The sequence below is a fragment of the Pseudorca crassidens genome, chromosome 11 (assembly GCF_039906515.1).
Source record: "Pseudorca crassidens isolate mPseCra1 chromosome 11, mPseCra1.hap1, whole genome shotgun sequence".
NCBI classification, from domain to species: Eukaryota; Metazoa; Chordata; class Mammalia; order Artiodactyla; family Delphinidae; genus Pseudorca; species Pseudorca crassidens.
Window position 1 is genome coordinate 102,997,690 of NC_090306.1, and position 17,526 is coordinate 103,015,215.

Consider the following 17,526-nt stretch of genomic DNA (forward strand, 5'->3'; position numbering starts at 1 on the left):
ATGGGATGTCCCCCAGACAGTGGGTCACCGGAGTCCAGCTCACGGGGGGGCTGGTGGGCGTGCAGTCAGCAGAGCGTCTGAACGTTTGGGGTCCCGCTAACTGAGGCTGGATCCGGGGTCGGGGCAGTGGCTCCCTGACCCGCCTCGAGTTCGGGGGAACCCGTGGGTCACTGGACGTGAGCCAGCATCTTGAACCTGGCATGATTGGGGGGAGTGGTCACCCGTGTCTTCTGGGTCTCGAGCGTCCCAGACTGCTCCCCGGGCGGGGTGGCCCGGCACAGGGCCCCACGGGCTGCCCTGGAGCTGTGTGCATGTCGGGGTCCTGCAGGGCTGTGGGCCTCTGGGGCTGTCTTCTTGGAGAACAGAGACCTGGCAGAGGGCCGGGTGGCCGGCTGGGACTGGCCTTGGGTGGGGTGGAGGGAGAGTCCCGTCCTCGCTCAACATCTGTGACTCCCCAGGAATATGGTTTGGGACAAGGGTTGCTTCCTTTGGGAGAAAGGATGTTGTTTATCCTGGGATCAGCAGAAGAGCCACCAGGTAACAGGAGGTGAAGCCAGGCTGAGCTGGTTGTCTGAACGCAGACAGGAGCTTGGCCGGGGGTCGCGAGCCCCATGCAGCGAGGAGAATGGCTGGGACCTGGGACGTGGCAAGTGCTGGACCAGGAACCACTTTTTTCTAAATCTTGGTCTGGGAGGGAAAGTAAAGTCCTTTGTGGTTTCCAAGTCCAGTGTTCCCTAGACACTGCGGCCTTTGTGTGTCCAGGAGCCATTCAGCGGGTTTCCAGAGCAGCATGCTCTGTGTCCCGGGGCCAGAGCTGGCCTCAGTCCTGTGTGCCGAGGGCCCGCAGCGCAGGGTCGCTGCCTGGAGGCTCCCCTCGCCCTGTCCCTCTGTCTGCTTGCCTCCACGGCTGCAGGGCCCCTTGCAGATGTTGCGGCTCTGAGCAGGGTAGCCACAGGGAGCGTCTCCCAGTGCGTCTACTTCCACATGGAGGTACGGGGAGCTGGGGCGGCAGCAGGTCCTGCTCTGAGGGGCTGCCCCACCTTGAGGGGTGGGCGTGAAGGGAGCTGCCCGGCGGCCTGTGGGTGCACGTGGAGGGGCCGGGTCTGTGGGGAGTGCGCGGTGGGTGTGCAGGGATTTGGGGGCTGGTTGGATCCAGGGAAGGCTGGATGGGGGCTGGGGCGGGAGTGGGACGCATGGCAGCCGCTGGACGGAAGGTGCAGGTGAGCTTTGTGGAGACGGCATCCGCTGACACTGGCTTTGTGGGGAGAGCTTTGCTCTGGGTCACACTTGGTGTCTGGCCCCCGACCCCCTCTCACTGTCCATGGACAACATCCGTGTCAGTCTTCCATCTCTTCATCTGGAAGTTGGGGAAACTGGGTTGGATAGTGTAGTTGAGGTGAGGTCGTCCCGGGGTAGGGTGGGCCGCCCCTCAGCCCGGGGGGGTGGGGTGTGTGACGGGGAGGGCTTCCCTCGCAGCCCGGCCCCGCCTGGGAGGGGTGGTCAGGTGTCCTGGCACCCGGTCCTCATTGGGCAGCGGCATGAACTGCTCGCCTCTCCAGGAGCCCCAGGGGCCCGGGGGCAGGGCCGTGGGGATGGAGAGGGCTCTCGGGGACCCCCCCCTCGCCGAGGGCTGATGTGAGCGGCTGTCAGGAGGAGCAGGGCTGGCGTGGCGTGAGCTGGCAGCTGCCAGCAGGGGCCCCGCTGGGCAGGGGGGCGCGTGGGCTGTGAGCGGCATCCTGATGGTGGCAGGGCGGACACTTGGTGCGTCGTCCCCTTTCCCCGGGCGGCCACATCATTTGCTTGCCGGGCTGAATCAGGAAGGAAGGCAGCTCCCGCCTGCGGGGTGGGGAGTCCCAGACAGAACCGCCTGACGGGACCCGGCAAGGAGGGAAGCGGGCCCGTCCCCTCCGCCCCGCTTCCATCTGACGCCGGGGGAGGAGGGGTCCCCCAGCTCCTTCTGAAAACGGAAGGAAGGAGGTTTTACAGGGCTGCACTTCCCCTGCCCGGTTTGCTTTTAGTTTTCAAGTTAGAAAAGCAATGGGAAAGGACACGTGGAGAGAAGTTTCACAGCCACCCGCAAGCCTCAAGCAGGGTCCTGTGTCACCTGCGGTCTGTGCAGATGCCAGTTGCCTGTAACGGTGACCTCAGTACAGCAACGTTTTGTCACCGCCTCTGAGACTCCCAGGGACGTCTGTGTGTCCCGCGTGGTGCTCAGAGCGCCCGGCCTGGCCGTGGTGCTGCCGAGATGCCCTCCACGTGCTGGATTTGCCCCGGGACGGATCTCGAGACCGGGAATCACTGGTTCAGAGGGCGTTGACGTTCATGCTTCCTGCTACCTCTGCCACATCGCTGGCTTTTGTTTCCTTTTTGGTGAAGTTGGAGGCTTTTGCACAAGGACTGGGTAACTTTCCTCTTGCTCAGGGAGTTCGTGGGTCTGTGTTCCAAGGTCCTCTAATCTTTACCAATTTGTTCAGGTTGTCTCACAACAAAAATATTAGTCCTCGTGTACCTGGCTTGCTACACGTATCCCCTGTTTCTTTGCAGGTGTTTTTTTTTTTGATAAATTTATTTATTTTATTTAATTTATTTTATCTTTGGCTGCATTGGGTCTTCATTGCTGTGCGCGGGCTCTCTCTAGTTGTGGTGAGCGGGGGCTACTCTTCGTTGCAGTGCGCGGGCTTCTCATTGCGGTGGCTTCTCTTGTTGGGAGCACGGGCTCTAGGTGCGCGGGCTTCAGTAGCTGTGGCTCGCGGGCTCTAGAGTACAGGCTCAGTAGTTGTGGCACACGGGCTTAGTTGCTCCACGGCATGTGGGATCTTCCTGGACCAGGGCTCGAACCTGTGTCCCCTGCACTGGCAAACGGATTCTTAACCACTGTGCCATCAGGGAAGCCCCTCATTGCAGCTTTAAAACAAATGTCTATTTACTTTTGTCTGGTTGACTGAGTCTTTATTTTTTCAGTCTCTTAATGTAGACTGTCAGCCTCTCTCTAGGGACTTAAGTTCTCTCTTCTCACGTGGATATCTTTCCAGATGGCCAGCCATGTGCCCCTTTCCCGCCACGTGAGCAGGGATACCGGCTTCTCCAGCCCCGTGGCCTTGCCCACTCCTGGGCTACCCTGGACTCCAGGGGATGGTGGGTTTCCTGTGGTTTTTACACCAGGGTTAGGGTTAGGCTTAGGCCACATCGGGCCACCTTAGTGTTGCACGTGAGCCCCGAGAAGCATCTGTCCCAGGAACACCTGCACACCCTCCCCCGATGTGCTGCAGCCTCAGTTGTCCTTGTAGAGCGGAGCCCTGGCTCATTCTGACGTGGGGCTCACGGGCCGCCACTGTTCACAGGCTTTCCTGCCTTGAGCTGTGATGCCGGGGGAGTGGAGGCCCCTTGGCAGGTGGGGCGGGTACGCAGGGCTGCAGGCAGGCACCCTGGGCTGTGATTTAACATGATTCAACGGCTCCGAGCCTGCACCGTCCAAAACAGGAAGTGCTTTCCCCTGCCTTCGTGGTTCCCCGTAAACTGTCCCAAGTGTCCCAGCTGGGGCGGTTCGGGCTGAGTTGATGGATTCCACCCTGCTCACCCCACTTCCTGTCGCCCTGCAGGAAATCGCCGTGCTGTTTATTGGTCCAGGCTGAGTAGTCTGTGCTCGTGCGTCATCTCACATTCTCGGGATACTTTGGCCTGATCGGGGTGAATCCCGGTTCAGAGGTGGAAGCTGAGGCCAGAAAGGTGGGAAGTGGAAGGACAGGCTGTGAGCCCAGGTGTGTCCAGAGTCCCTGCCCCGCAGGGACCCAGGGCCTCTTGCAGACGTTGGGGGCCGAGGGACTGTGTGACTGGGACCGGGGTTGGGCCGCACGGCGCCTGCCGTGGGCTTGGGAGTGAGGTGGGCTGGGCGTGCAGAAGGGCCACTATGCCCCACCCACTGGGCTCTCCTGGCCGGGTTGGGTCAGAGATGTGGGGAGTGGGCACCCCCGTAGGCATCCAGCTCTGGCGTGTGCACGTGTGTTTGAACTTACACGTGTCGTCCGTGCCAGCACACAGAGGCACCACACCAGGCGTTTGCTGCCTCCCTCCAGGCTGGAGGGGTCCAGCGCCGGCAGCTTGGGGGCTGCCCAGGAGGCGGGTGGGCGGGCTCTGGGTTCCAGACTGGCCGTGTGTGGGAAGATCTCTCGGAGCGAGTGAGGCTGAGCTGGTCCTGAGAGCAGAACTAGGGTGCCCAGGCGAGCAGGACGGTGTTTCAGGTCGTGTCCCTGGGGGCGGGGCCAGGTGGAGCGAGGGGACGGGGCCGGAGGGGGTCTGAGACACCCTGAGGCCCAGCGTTCTAGGGGCTGTCCTGGGCGTGCCCTTGGTCGTGGGTCCTGATGGTTGTCAGAGCCTGGGAGGAGGCGCGCCGGCCCTCCCCACTTTTCGCTGCAGTGTCTCCCCCTCCCCTCCCCAGCCCCCTCTTCCCAGGGTCTTCGGCACCCCTGCTGCTCCAGGTCGCACCGAGAGACGTGGCTTCCTTCTGCCCCGTGGGGCACTCGGGGGAGCTGGCCTGGGTGGGCGGCGGGGGTCTGAGCTCAGCGGCCAGCCCAACCGGATGGGGGTGACGGAGGGCCCCGGCCTGCTGGGCACGAGATGGGAGCCTGTGGGCCCTGGGGTCCCTGAATAGCGGCACTGGCTGCTCCCTGAGGGCAGGGCCTGGTGGCAGCCCAGGGCTGGGGCCTGCAGCCGGGTGTGGGAGGGCGGCGGCCGGCGGCCGGCTGACCCCGTGACCGTGCCTCCCCCTCGCTGTCTTGCAGGGGCTCCGAGCGTCATGTTAAGGTAAAGCAGAGGGGCTCAGTGCTGAACATGCTAAGGAGGCTGGACAAGATCAGGTTCAGAGGTCACAAGAGAGATGACTTCCTTGATCTAGCAGAGTCTCCAAACGCCTCGGACACCGAATGCGGAGACGAAACACCCCTGAAGATACCTCGGACCTCGCCCCGGGACAGTGACGAGCTGAGGGACCCTGTGAGTACCGAGCGTCCTCCGCTCTGCGTGGCCGCGGATGCCAGGCCCCTCGCTGGTGGGTGGGGCTGTCCCCATCCTCAGGTGGCCAAGCTGAGCGTGCGCTTGGGTAGACCGTGTCCTGCCCAGGCTGGTCAGACACAGACGGGGCTGTTCCCCATCTCGCCCCAAACCTCCCCCAGCCTCACCGGTGGGGGCTCATCCCTGGACTGAGGATAATTTGTCCATTGGCCGATTTTCTTTTCCTTCATCACTGGTTTTCTGGGTGACCGGCAAACTTCTCACACAGCCTGATCCCCGGGAGTTTGACTCGAGGGGCCGCAGGGCGCTGTCTGGAAGCTGCTGGCCCCTGGCCCGAGGGCAGCCGCCTCTGGGTGCCTGGCTGGTCTGGCCGTCCCAGAGTGCGTGTCACCGACCCCTGGCAGCTGGCCGAGCCCAGGCTGGGCCTCCTCAGCGCACATGGGGACCGTGGCCCCTGTGATTTGGAGAGCAGCTTTCCTGAGCGGGGTCCGCGGCCCTGGTGGGAACCAGGCGTGAGCGGGCCCTGTCTTCTGGAAGCTCGTGTTTTGTCAGCGGGCGTGCAGCGGGGGGGGGAGGGTGGGCTTCCTGTGGTCCCCTCCTGGCCAGGTACGGCCGCCGGGCTCTCCGTTGTGGGCACAGCTGCCCGAATCCTCCCTGTTGTCAGTGAAGAAGCCCAGAGCCGTGCAGGCCCCACCACACCAGCTGTGGTGCCCTGCCCGAGTGGACGCCAGATCTGGTGGCCTGGGGTCTGGGCTCCTCCCCGAGCACCTGAGCTCGGTCTTCCTTCCAGCCGTGGCCGCGAGCCCTCGCCTTCCCCGCTCCTTGTGCTATTAATGCTTTATAATAGAACAGGGATGGCGCGTTTGCTCCTGGCACGAAAGAATAAGCGATTGGCACTGCCTCCTAAGAGCCAGCCATCCATCAGGCAGGGCTGGAGCTGCAGAGCCTGGGGGGGAGCGCCCTGCTTGGGTGCTTGCTGTGTTCCTTGCAGAGGTGGTGGCGGTCCTCCCGCCATTGGCTCCATGCGGGCCAGGGCCTCGCTTGGTGTGTCTCCTGATGCAGCCCATCAGCATCTGCCTGTCGGGACACCGCGGGGCTCACGGGCGCTGTCCTAGGAAGGGGGTGCCTCCACGTCAGAGTGGATCCAGCGGGCCGGCGAGGGCCGAGGGGAGCACCTGAGGGAGGGGCGAGCACGGGGGCCGTGCGTACAAATGGCTGTCACGCTCGCTCACCCCCCTACCCCCCCCCAACCCCCGGGGCTCTCTCTCCGTGGTGGTGGGACCGAGCCAGCCTCCCACCCTGGATGTGCTGTCCTTCACTTAACCTCTGCCCCTGAGGGGCACTCGGTCACTCCCATGAGCCTCGTGCCCACATGGCCCGCGTCACCCCGGGTGTGCGGGCAGGGTCATGCCTCTGTCACCAGCACCCTCCCACGAGCGTGCAGTGTCCTCCGTCGCCACCCGCGGGGCCTGCGTGCCACGCCCTTGCCCACCTGCACAGGGTGTCCCCAGGTGTTTCTGTTCTGCGAACCTGAGGGGTGAAGAGTGGCTTTTCCCACGAGGGAGGTTGGTCACTTTGCCTGTGTTTGGGCTTCATTGTTTTTATTTATTTTTAATTGTGGTAACGTGCGCGTAACACGGAGTTGACCGCTGTGACCGTTTTTAAGTGTCCAGCTCGGTGGCATTAGGCACATTCACGTCGTCGTGCGGCCACCCCACCATCCATCTCCAGACCTTCTTCATCTTCCCAAACTGAAACTCAGTCCCCACTGAACAGCAGCTCCACAGCTGCCCCTCCAGGCTGCCCCCGCCCCGTCTGCTTTCCGTCTGTGACCCGACTCTCCAGCTCTGGCCTCAGTGAGCCCCGCGGTGTTTGTCCCTGCGACTGGCCTGTCTCAGCACCGTGTCCTCAGGGGCCATCGTGCTGTAGCGTCAGGCTTCATCCTTATGTCCTTTTCTGTGGGCAACCTGTCTGTGTCCTGGGGCAAAGGAGGCGAGCGGACCCAGTGGTTGAGGGTAGAATCCGGGTCCCGTGGTGGGGGAGGGGAATGGGGGGAGGGAGGGGGTCCTGGACAGGCAGACGGGCTCGAGGGGCCGCAGCGGTGGAGGTTGGGTGATGTCCAGGGCAGGGTGTGGCTGTGGTCGGGGGAGGACCGTTGAAGAGAACGATGAGGGGTCTGAGGCCAGGGTCCCCCGAGTGGTTGGTGACAGGCCAGTAAGGAGAGGGGCAAGGAGGCGAGGACCAGAGCCCTAGAGCTGGGGCAGAGGCAGAGACCCCACGCACGTGGAGGTGCAGCGGGCATCGCCTCCAGGAGCCGGGGGTAGAAGCCGGTCCCTCCGCGGAGAGACGCGGTTCTAGGGAAGCTGGGGGAAGAAGCAGCCAGGCCACCTCCCTGGTTTTGTGGCGGCAGTGCTGCAGCCTTGGGGGTCCCGAGTCCAGGCTCCCGACCCCAAGTTTAGCGTTGCTCTCGGCAAGTCTGTAAAGGGGTCAGCTGGAGGAACCCAAGGGGCTCACGGAGGGGTGTGGACCCCAGGATTTCAGGGCACTCCCCCCGGCGCCTGCCATCTGCATTGGGGTGCCCCCTCCAGCTGTCTGGCTCCCCAGAGCTGGTGGTCCTCACCGTCCCTGCCGTCCTGTGGGCGCCCAGCTGAGCTGCTGCAGCTTCGACACTGAGTCCGGCCAAAGCCACGAGGGTCCCAGGCTGTCTTGGACCCGGGGGCCCCTGTAGGAGCTCTTCAAGCTCTAGGGCAAGTTCCAGGTGAGCTTAATTCCAGCAGCTTAGAGACTAACACGCGTCACAGCCTTCCGAGGACGTGGATTCACGTGTTCAGACGGGGCTGCAAACCGCGGGGCGCCCTGCCTGCTTTGGTGGGAACTTGCTGACGTGATGGAGTCCAGTGTTCTGCTTCCGAGTCAGTGCAGAGCCGCCTTTCCAGGCCAGCCTCTGCCCTCTGCTCCGGGGCCACCATCTGGGGCGCCGAGGTTGGGGATGGGCCGGGGAGGGACACGTTCATCTGCGGGGACCCATGGGCGAGCCTGGCCATCTTCCCCACGCAGAGCAGGGGGCGTACCCTGCCTTTCGCCTGCCGCCCCGTCTCCCCATACCTGCCCCTGCCAGGCCCACGGGGCGGGCAGGTAAACATGGCCTGGTCCCTGCCCTCTGGGACCTCATGCCCCGGTAGCCAGAGCAGCTGAAAGTGCAGGAGGTCACGTGCCAGGACAGGGCAGCCGTGGGCTAGAGGGTCTTACCGGCCCCCGTTGTTCCCCAGTGTGAGCTGCTGCTTCCTGGGGTGTGGCCTCCGAGCAGATGACCTGTGCCTGGAGCGGTCACCAGGGCTGTCACGGACCCTGTCCATGCCGGGTGTCCCCTTCCTCACCCTGCCTTGGGGGTGTGGTCATGGAGACCAAAACTGGGGAGTCAGATCCCCCCGTCGCACGGCAGGGCGCTCAGGTGCTGCCCTCACCAGGTCAGCGGTGGGGTGGGCGTGAGCCGGCAGCCCCGCTGCGCCCCGGGCAGGCCTGGCTGTACCGACGTGCGCACCCCTTTCCAGCGGGCAGCGGTGACCTGAAACCGGAGCCTACCCTGGGCCTGGTGGGATGGCGGGTGGTGGCTTTAATTAGCCTCTGTGGGAAAGGACAGGCCCCTGTTTGGAGTTCGCTCACCTCAGAGCCTGGCAGGTGGACGCACCCTGCCCCACCTCCCCGGAGTCCTGTTGCTGCCCCTCCCAGGGCAGCAGGGCGACAGGCCCTGTGGCCAGGCCACCCTCCTCCTGGGAGGTCGCCACGCGGGCTGGGGCAGGTTTCGATGGTTTCCTTCCCTCTGCAGCCTGAGAGCTGTGTTGTGACCGTCAAGAGGCTTAGCGTCACGCTTCCGGTTTTGCCTTTACTGTTGCTGGAAGTCGGCCTTACCGGGGCTCTGAGGATGTCCCTGTTGTCTGAAATGTCCCTTCCACCGACAGGCGAAGCCGAGGTGAACTGATGCGAGTTCTAAGGCAGAGCCAGTGTCTTCCTAGGCCGGTGGCCCTGTGGACCAGCCCTTCTAGACCACGGGGTCCTTGGGGGGTACCCCTTAGAGAACTGGTCGATGTGGACCCAGGATGCTTCCGGGAGGCTCCTCTGAGCTCTTGGTGTTTTCCTTCTAGGCTGGGCCAGGGACCCTCATCATGGCTGCAGGAGTCCAGGACTTTAACCGGACAGAGTTTGATCGCTTAAATGAGATCAAAGGTCACCTGGAAATCGCCTTACTGGAAAAACACTTTTTACGTGAGTACCAGTGGGGGAGGGAGGGGCAGAGGGGACGCTGTCCTGCAGGAGTGCAGCTGGGTCACAACAGGTGTCACCAGGCTAGCAGTGGGGACGGGTGTGGACGTCCCCACATGGCCTTTTGCGTCCTGAGTCTGCATCTCCCTTTGCTGCTCCACAAAGCTCAGCGCTCCTGTCTGGATGGCTACGACGCCTTTACTCTGAGACGGACGAGAGCGTCACTGGGGAAGGAATACGACGCCCCTGGAAACTCTCTTTATTTTAGTGAATCTGGTGCATGGCCATGCTTAACTCAGCATGTAATAGAGCTTTTTGGAGGAATCTGAAATTTTCTGTTCCGTGTAGTTTGCACATCAAGGAGGGGGTGTGGGAGGGGGCACGGTGGGGTTTCATTGTCTGTTGGCCGCGGGCATGGCTACCTTGGCATTTGGCATTTGTGTTGCTTAACTGTCGGCCCTCCTGCTGGGGGTGTTGGCCTCTGGGTAGTGATGATGGTAGAGATGGTTCTGGAAGGGCCTGCGGGGCTCCTCCCAGAGATGATCTCATTTGGTGAGTTGCCTTTACTCCTCTCACCACCCCTCTGTCCTGCCTTGCAGACGAGGAAACGGAGGCACCAGGGCTAAGAGAAGTGATCCTACTGGTAGGTTAAGTCTTCTGACTAGTAGGGGTTTGAACCAGGCAGACTGGCCCTGAAGCCCACGCATGTGACACAGTGTTTTCACAGCTGACAGCAGGGTGTGGGCGATGCTATTAGGGGAACAATACAGGGAGAAAGAAGCAGCTTCGCCCCTGTGTGCCCAGAGCCAGTCACGTCTGGGCCACGAGGAGAGGCCCAGGGCAAGGCACCTCCCTTGGGCGTTGTGCCCAGCTGGGGCCTCCCTCTGATACCTGGGACCAGGCAGCTGGCACCCTGGCTTGCCCACAGGCACCTGCCCTCTGTCCCCACCTGAGTCCTCTCCCTCTTTCGTCTAGTGTCTTCCTCGTTTATGTGACAAGTGTCATCTGAGCACTAGCCGTGGGCACCCCGGCTGTGCCGCCCATGCAGCACGCGGGGCCCGTTGCCTGCAAACGAAGGCGGGGTGTCAGCGCCGCGGGGGGACGCCTTGGGGGCCTGCCTTCTCCTCCCAGAAGTGGGCGGCGTGGCTCTCACTACATTTCTGTGCGCTCTCCAGCCACCACGTGCTGCAGCCCCGTCTCCCCCCAGGCCCCTCTTGCTGGTCCGTACCTCCCTGGGCGAGCGTGCGTGTGCCCGTCTGCACCCCGCCGGGCAGTGCTCGCCCGCAGGGTCCGAGCATCGAGGTTCTGAGGATGGCACTGTGGAGTGACTCAGTCTCCCCGCGAGTCTGAGGTTGCGGCTGACCTGGCTGGGGAGACGGGGCCGGGCTGGGTCTGCTGGGACCGCCCGCAGTGCAGGCCCTGCCTCGTCAGGCCCTGGTGCCTGTGGCCTGGGCCTTTGCCGAGCTCCCGCGGGGCGGCTCTGCGTGAACGGTGGGGCAGCCCGGGTGGTCTCGCCAGTGCTGAGCGGGCCCCGCTGGGTGGAGGCTGTGCTGGGCAGCAGAGCTGGACGGCCCTGCTCGAGGCAGCAGTGGGTGGAGCCTTGTGAAAGTGCCTTTGGTGGGTCACGCGGAGGATATTGGTGGTTTCACGGGGTTCGAGGAACCCGCAGAGTCAGGGGCTCTCAACGAAAGGGGAAGGGTCTGTGAGAGCATCCAACAGGGAGCGCCCCGCCCCCGGCCGGGGAGGGGCAGTGTGAGGCTTCCAGGAGAAGGGGTAACGGGCGGGGCGGGTGAGGAGCAAGTGTCCACCAGGCAGCCGGGTGGGCAGGACAGCTGCGACCCACAGGGATGCCTGTCTGGGGCCACCCTGCTCTGTGTTGAAAAAAGGAAAAGAAAAGAGGCCGCTGGCTCCGGATCGGCGTCGCTGGCGTCCTTGGACTGGTCCTCGTGGTCTGCCCTCCGTGTTTTACCAGAAGAGTAAAACAGTGGGTAGCTCGTGTTGTAAAAGTGCAGGGTTCCACTTTGGCAGCTCGGGGCCGGATGGGGAAGGTAATAATTATGGGCATTTTCTTTTAGTTATGAGAAATTTTAGATGGATCAGAAATAGAGGACGTGGTGTAACGCGCCTCTCACGCACCTGCCATAGGTTTTAGCAAGAATCGGCTCGCGGCCAGGCTGGTTCCCTCCAAGCCCCCACCTACAGCCCCTCTCCCCCAGGTCTTTTGAAGCAAATCCCAGCCAGCATCCTGTCATTTGACCCATAAATATTTTAGTAGATAGCTCATCATGGGTTTTTGTTTTTTTTGGCCGTGCCGCGTGGCTTGCGGGATCTTAGTTCCCCGACCAGGGATCGAACCCGCGCCCCCCTGCAGTGGAAGCACAGAGTTCTAACCACTGGACTGCCAGGGAAGTCCCTCATTCTGTTTGAAAAACAAAAGTCCTGAGTCCAGTATTACAAGTAAAAAAATCACGTTTTTCTTGAATATCATCAGATACCCAGCTTAAGCTCCGATTTCCCCAGTTGTCTGGTCATTTTTTGGGCAACTCTGGAATCAAACAATCCATAGATTGTGACTGGTAGATGTACTTCTCCTGTCTTTTACTCTGCCCGTTCTCCCTGCATCTGTTTTTGCTCTTTGTTGAGGAAACCAGGCCGTCTGTGGGTGGGGTCTCCACCCTGGACCTTGCTGAGCGCATCCCCGTGGTCCCGACACATGAGCCAGCGTGTCCCCCGTCCCTTGGTGCTGGTGGGGTGGGGGGGATCTTTGGGAGGACTCCCTCCCCTGTGGTGGTGGTGGAGGAGCGTGCTTTCCTGAGGCCGTTTCTTTTGTCCTGTATCAGGACCTGGGTCATTGTGGCTTCCATCCATCATCTCATTAGAGGTTGCAAATGGTAATGTTCGACTTCTGGCATTCTTTCTCCATTTATTAACCCAACATATTTCTGAAAACTTAACTATTTGGTTGCCCCAAGACGTAGTTCATGTAGGAAAGACAGGAGACATGCTTGAATTCTTCCTTGATATTTCCAGCTTTCAGAATAACGAGTTGGTTCTCTGCTTAGAGCATCCTCCAGAGGGTGAGGGTGTTAGGCTTTGGCGGGGGGGTTTTGGTGTCATCATGAGATCGTGGATTTAAACATAGTTCAATGAGTCTTAATCGCCATGGTTATCATCTCACTGGTGCTCAGACAGACCCACCTCTGGTCTGCGTTTGTTGTTTCCTCAGGATGAAACTCAGGTCAGAGTGTCACAGGTATGACGCTGTGTCCACAGTGCATCTGGCCAGGAGGTCTGTGATGTCATTTTTTCCCCATATGCACATTGTAGAGCGTTTGTTGTTGTTGTTTTTTTTAATTAATACTGTAAAGCAACTATATTCCAATAAAAGTTAATTTTTTAAAAAATTAAATTAATTTTTGTAATTATCTAAAATTGTTTCCATGGTTCCAAAGTCAGGGTATTTTCAGAGGAATCAGGTTTCTCTCCCTGTAACCCTCATTCCTTCTCTTCCCCTGTAGATAACCGGTTGTCTTTTAATTGTACAGCCTCTCCTTCCATTGACTTTTTATAGAAGCAAATATGCATATGTGGCCTGCCACCCCCGTTAGATAAATGTCTGTGTGTTTTCACTTTCTCCACACCGACATCACATCCTGGAGGTCCCTCCAAAATGGTTCTCAGAGCTGTCCCCTGTTCCGTGTTCCATCTGCATCTGCCCTGTGGCTGTAGGGTGTGGGTAACCTGCCTGCTCCCTGTTCCCTGTTACATAGTTACAGGCGGTTCTCGGCAGGCGGTCTGTGCCTTGAGTGCACGGGCCACACTTATTTCTGAGGATCTAGCGTGATGCCCTGGGTCTAATAGGAGCTCAGCGCTTGGAGGGATGCCTTGCAGGGAAACCTGGTCAGAGCTGGAGTTTGCACAGAGACTGTCCCTCCCTGCACTCTCGCTTCCGTCTCAGTACCCAGGGGAGTACAGTGTGGAGGAAAGGATGTCGTCCCCCCTTGGGAGCCACAGAGATGTTTTGGTCGCCACTGAACCTGCATCTTGTGCTAGGGTGGCCAGCCCTGGTCTGCAGGGGGCCGCGGGGATGGGGAGCTTTGCTCTGGAGTTGGGACCCAGGCTTCTGGTTCCTGACTCAGCCCCGAGTGATCAGGTAGCCGTGGACGTTTCACCATTCAGGGCCTGGTTGCCCCATCCGTAAACACTAAGTGGTCAGTGTTAAAGTTCCATTTAATTACCTGTAGTACTTTTTCTCCAGAAGCAGACGGTTATTCTTCTCGGAGAAGAGGAAATAGCCCAGGTTCACAGCGGCTTTTTTCGGTTATTAAATATTGAAGAGTACAAATGTTCCCGAGAGAAGATGGCAGAGGATGAAGAATGGGAAATTGAAGTGCGTCCCGGCTCGGGACTGGGGGCAGGATCCTAAATTTGTTAAAGAAGCACATAAATAAATGAAAAGCGTCGTCCATTTTCATTTGGCCCGAAATGCATTTCGGTTGTTACTGCTTTTTGAGCACAAACACACGCTCCCCTGTAGTTTCTGAGCAGGAGTGTGCATGTATCGATCCCCCGCTGGGCGCAGGCTCTGGGAAGGGAGATTGGCCAGCACTGTAAGCGCACACACAGGCTCTTCCCGAAAGTGACCTGGCACGGAATGTGGAGCTTAGAGGGAAAGGGCTTATGGGGTGTCAGGGGTCCAGGGCCTCCTGGGTGCTGGGCTAAGCCCGAGGGTCCCTGACCCGTGTGCGGGTTCTGTGTTGCCGAGCAGTTTCTTCTTCCCCACTTGACGTGAGGCCTGTGGACTCCTCTCTGGATGGGTGTGCTGGAGGGTGGTCCCCTCGGCCACACCCTGGGGGCTTGAGCCCTCGGGACAGGGATCCATCATCTCTGAGCCACCGACACAGGTGCCAGACACACTGTGGTGGTTCCTGGGGAGGGTGCCTCTGGGAAAGGGGCCCTTTGCTCCTGAGCCCCTCTGCTCCCGGGAGCTCCCCTTCCTGCCCCAACACGCGGTGGGTCAGTGTGGCCGGCTGTGATCCCCCTGGGAGGGCTTCCTGGAGAAGGTGGCCAGGGAGGTGGCAGGAGGGTGGCCGTCTGCCTCCTGTGGCCTGAGGGCCTCCCTCTGGATGCCAAGGCTGAACAGAGGGGCCTGGAGGGAAGGAAGTTTCTGGGCGCCAGTCTGGGTGATTCAGGCTGAGGACGCCCTTTCTCACCGCTGAAAACAGCAGCGCGGGAGCTGCCCGCTGCTGGAGGCGTCCGATGGGGCAGCCACCCGAAGCCGGCCGGGGGTGGGTTAGGTGTGGCATTGATCGGATACCTCCGGACCCGCCCCTTTAGGCCCGGGCCTGCAGATGTTCCTCTGGGGGTCTGGCTTTTAAAAAAATATATAAATTTATTTATTTATTTTTGGCTGCGTTGGGTCTTTGTTGCTGTGCGCGGGCTTTTCTCTAGTTGCGGCGAGCGGGGGCTACTCTTCGTTGCGGTGCGCGGGCTTCTCATGGCGGTGGCTTCTCTTGTTGCGGAGCACGGGCTCTAGGCGCATGGGCTTCAGTAGTTGTGGCACGTGGGCTCAGTAGTTGTGGCTCACGGGCTCTTGAGTGCAGGCTCAGTAGTCGTGGTGCACGGGCTTAGTTGCTCCACGGCACATGGAATCTTCCCAGACCAGGGCTCAAACCCATCTTCCCTTCACTGGCAGGTGGATTCTTAACCACTGCGCCACCAGGGAAGTCCCGGTCTGGCTTTTTAAAAAAACTCTGCTCCTCCTGTGTATTCGGTGAGGTTGAGCTGAGAGGATAAACTCCCAGTGCCAGAGGCTGGGTCAGACGGTTCTGACCCTGTAGTGATGCGCCTGTCGAGTGGTTTCTGCCCTTTCGTGAGGACTGCAAATGGGTGACCCAGACAGACGGGAAGGGAGCAAACAGATCGGATAACCGGCAGATGAAGACAGAGATGAGACTGCATGTCCATATCATAGAGGACTTATCTGGGAGAAAAATGAAATTGGCCCTGAAGAAAACGGCATGTCTGACCCACTGGGCTGGCTCTGAATTGCATATTTCTAGGTCAATCCTGCTGCCTGGTGGGAACCTGCTCCTTGCTTATCCCTGTAGATGTCCGGCCCTGCCTCCTCGCTGGACAGAGGCGAGCTGGCCCACCAGGCGGTCCTGGCTCAGCGCCCAGCAGGGCACGTCCCCTGCCTGGGCCCTGAGAGCTCGGGCACAGGGAAGAGCGGGCATGGGGGCTGGGCACACACATATTTCCTGGTTCGGTGCTGGCCAGGGCCCTGGAGCCCGGACCTTGGCTGTCAGAGCAGCAGGCCACCTCTTGCTGAAAGGCGGTCGTCGGTTCCTGAAAATCAGCTGTTCTGGGTGGAAACTCTGGCTGGGATCCTGTTCCTTCTTATTTTACACGGGGAACGTTTTAATGCACTGCTTCTTCACCCCAGACCCCCAGTCAGTTTCCTAAAATGTGTGTGAAAGGCAGTGGCGTGCCAGCAGCCAGGCTGCAGCCTGCCGTGCGGGCGCGTAAGAGCTTAAAGCGGCACTGCCTCCTGGTGACCAGGCCATCAGCGTGGTGGGTGATGGTTTGTTCATCGTTCCATAAACCCTACCTCTGCATCCAGCAGCAAGTAACGCAGCGGTGAGTAAACGCTGGGAAAATTGCAAACGGAAGTTTACCACGAAAGCACGGCCTTTCCCGTGATGAACTGTTTTCCTCGCGGGGAGAGGGTGCAGGAAGGGAGGGGGCTGACTTGGCTGCTTCTTTACTGGTTGCTGCAAGCATGCCCTCGGTTCAGGACCCGATACCTGGCGCTTTGGGAGGGCGTGGCTCTGCCTTCTAGAAAGGTCCGAGGTCACGGGGCGGGGGGATCCCGACTTAGCTGGGAGGCCGGGAGAGTTCAGTCTGGGGAGAGTTGAGGAGAGAGGCGAAGGGCAGAGCCTAGGACCACGGGGTGGGGCCTCCAGGTGTGCAGCCTGCCGCCTGGCCAGGACCCAGAAGCAGCTTTGCGAGTGGTCCCTGCATTTGCGCACCTGGCCGGTGGGAAGGAGTTTTATTTAAGGATTATCACTTGATTTTTATTTTTGGCTGTGGCTCGGCCTGTTGAGTTGTGTGCCAAGAGGACTCTTGCTTGAGAGTTCTACTTTTACAGGTTTAAAAATAGCCTCAGAGCTGTGTTCCTTCCTCCTGGTGGCTTCCCTGGGAGCTGGGCTATGGCCCTGCTGCCTGGGCATGGGTGGGCACGAGCCCAGGCGTCCCCTCTGTCTCCCTGAGCCAGTCAGGGTGGCCGTGGGCCGATAGGGGTGCACCTGGAATCGCTGGTCAGGTGCTATCCCTGCCCTTTTCCTTGTAGGCTTGGGGAGGCATGAAGGCTGGACCGCGTGGGTGGGCCGGCCATCCTGGCGGGTGAGTGCTGCAAGAACTCTCCTGTGTGCGGGGCTCCACGCCTGTAACTCATTTTGCCTCTCCCTTTGAAAGCGCTGGTTTCTCAGCACGCCGGTTGGGGTCCCTGAAAACTCCTATTAGAGTATGCTCTGGGCTGTGTGAAGGGGGCACTTTGGTTACAGAAGCCAAGCTTTAGAAGGTCACGTTGGACACCTGTGTGAGGGTCCCTCTGGGCTCCCAGAGCACCCCGGGCCTCCCCCTTCTCCCTGTTACGCTCTGCTGCCTGCCTGCTCTGTGGGAGGTGGGTGGGGGCAGGCTGCGCCCCCGCGGAGCTGGCCCTGGTTTCCCTTCGGGGCCGTGCGCCTGGCTGCCGGGCTTCACTCACGTGGGCGTCCTGCTGAGCGGGGGCCCAGTGAGGGAATTGACGAATTACGGTGCAGACGTCTCTCTCCCGGGCGTGCCCTCCCATCTTAGGAGGTTCGGGGGTTCTGAGTCCTATCCTGGGCAGGTATTCTGGCTCCCCTGGCCTCCTGCAGGCTTCCTTCCCATGCCCTGGCCGGCCCCGGCCATCTGCCGGGTCAGCAGATGCCACAGAGCCGGCAGCAGGTCTTGAAAAGGAGAGCATCATCGGGCTGGGAGCTGTGCCCTGTGACCCAGGTGGACCCTGTGGCTGCTGGTGCCCAGGCCCTTCCCGCCTGGCCGGGCTGTGGCTTCTACTCCTGGGACCCCGGCCTGTGACTTAGCTGCCGGCAGGTATGAAGCTACCTTTCCTGGCCCACCTGCGTGGCTGCAGAGGTGCAGAGAGGCTCAGGAGAGTGGCCCGAGAGTGGGCCTGTGTCAGGACGCGCTTGCGGAAGGTCACGGGCTCGTGGCAGG

The 17,526-nt window shown here is 60.7% G+C and overlaps 1 protein-coding gene across 7 annotated transcripts in view; it reads left to right on the forward strand.

Moving 5' to 3' along the window:
* Positions 1-17,526, forward strand: part of GRAMD4 (GRAM domain containing 4) — a 77,446-nt gene that overhangs the window by 29,171 nt on the left and 30,749 nt on the right. For 3 of the 7 annotated variants that reach the window (XM_067698414.1, XM_067698420.1, XM_067698418.1), the window contains exons 2-3: positions 4,779-4,989; positions 9,150-9,270. The exons of 1 other annotated variant lie outside the window; for it this stretch is intronic. In XM_067698414.1, the coding sequence (XP_067554515.1) occupies positions 4,779-4,989; positions 9,150-9,270 (332 nt within the window). Of the gene's footprint in view, positions 1-3,624; positions 3,759-4,778; positions 4,990-9,149; positions 9,271-17,526 lie in introns of those variants that run through there. 3 more of the 7 variants (XM_067698416.1, XM_067698415.1, XM_067698417.1) reach the window with 3 other exon arrangements.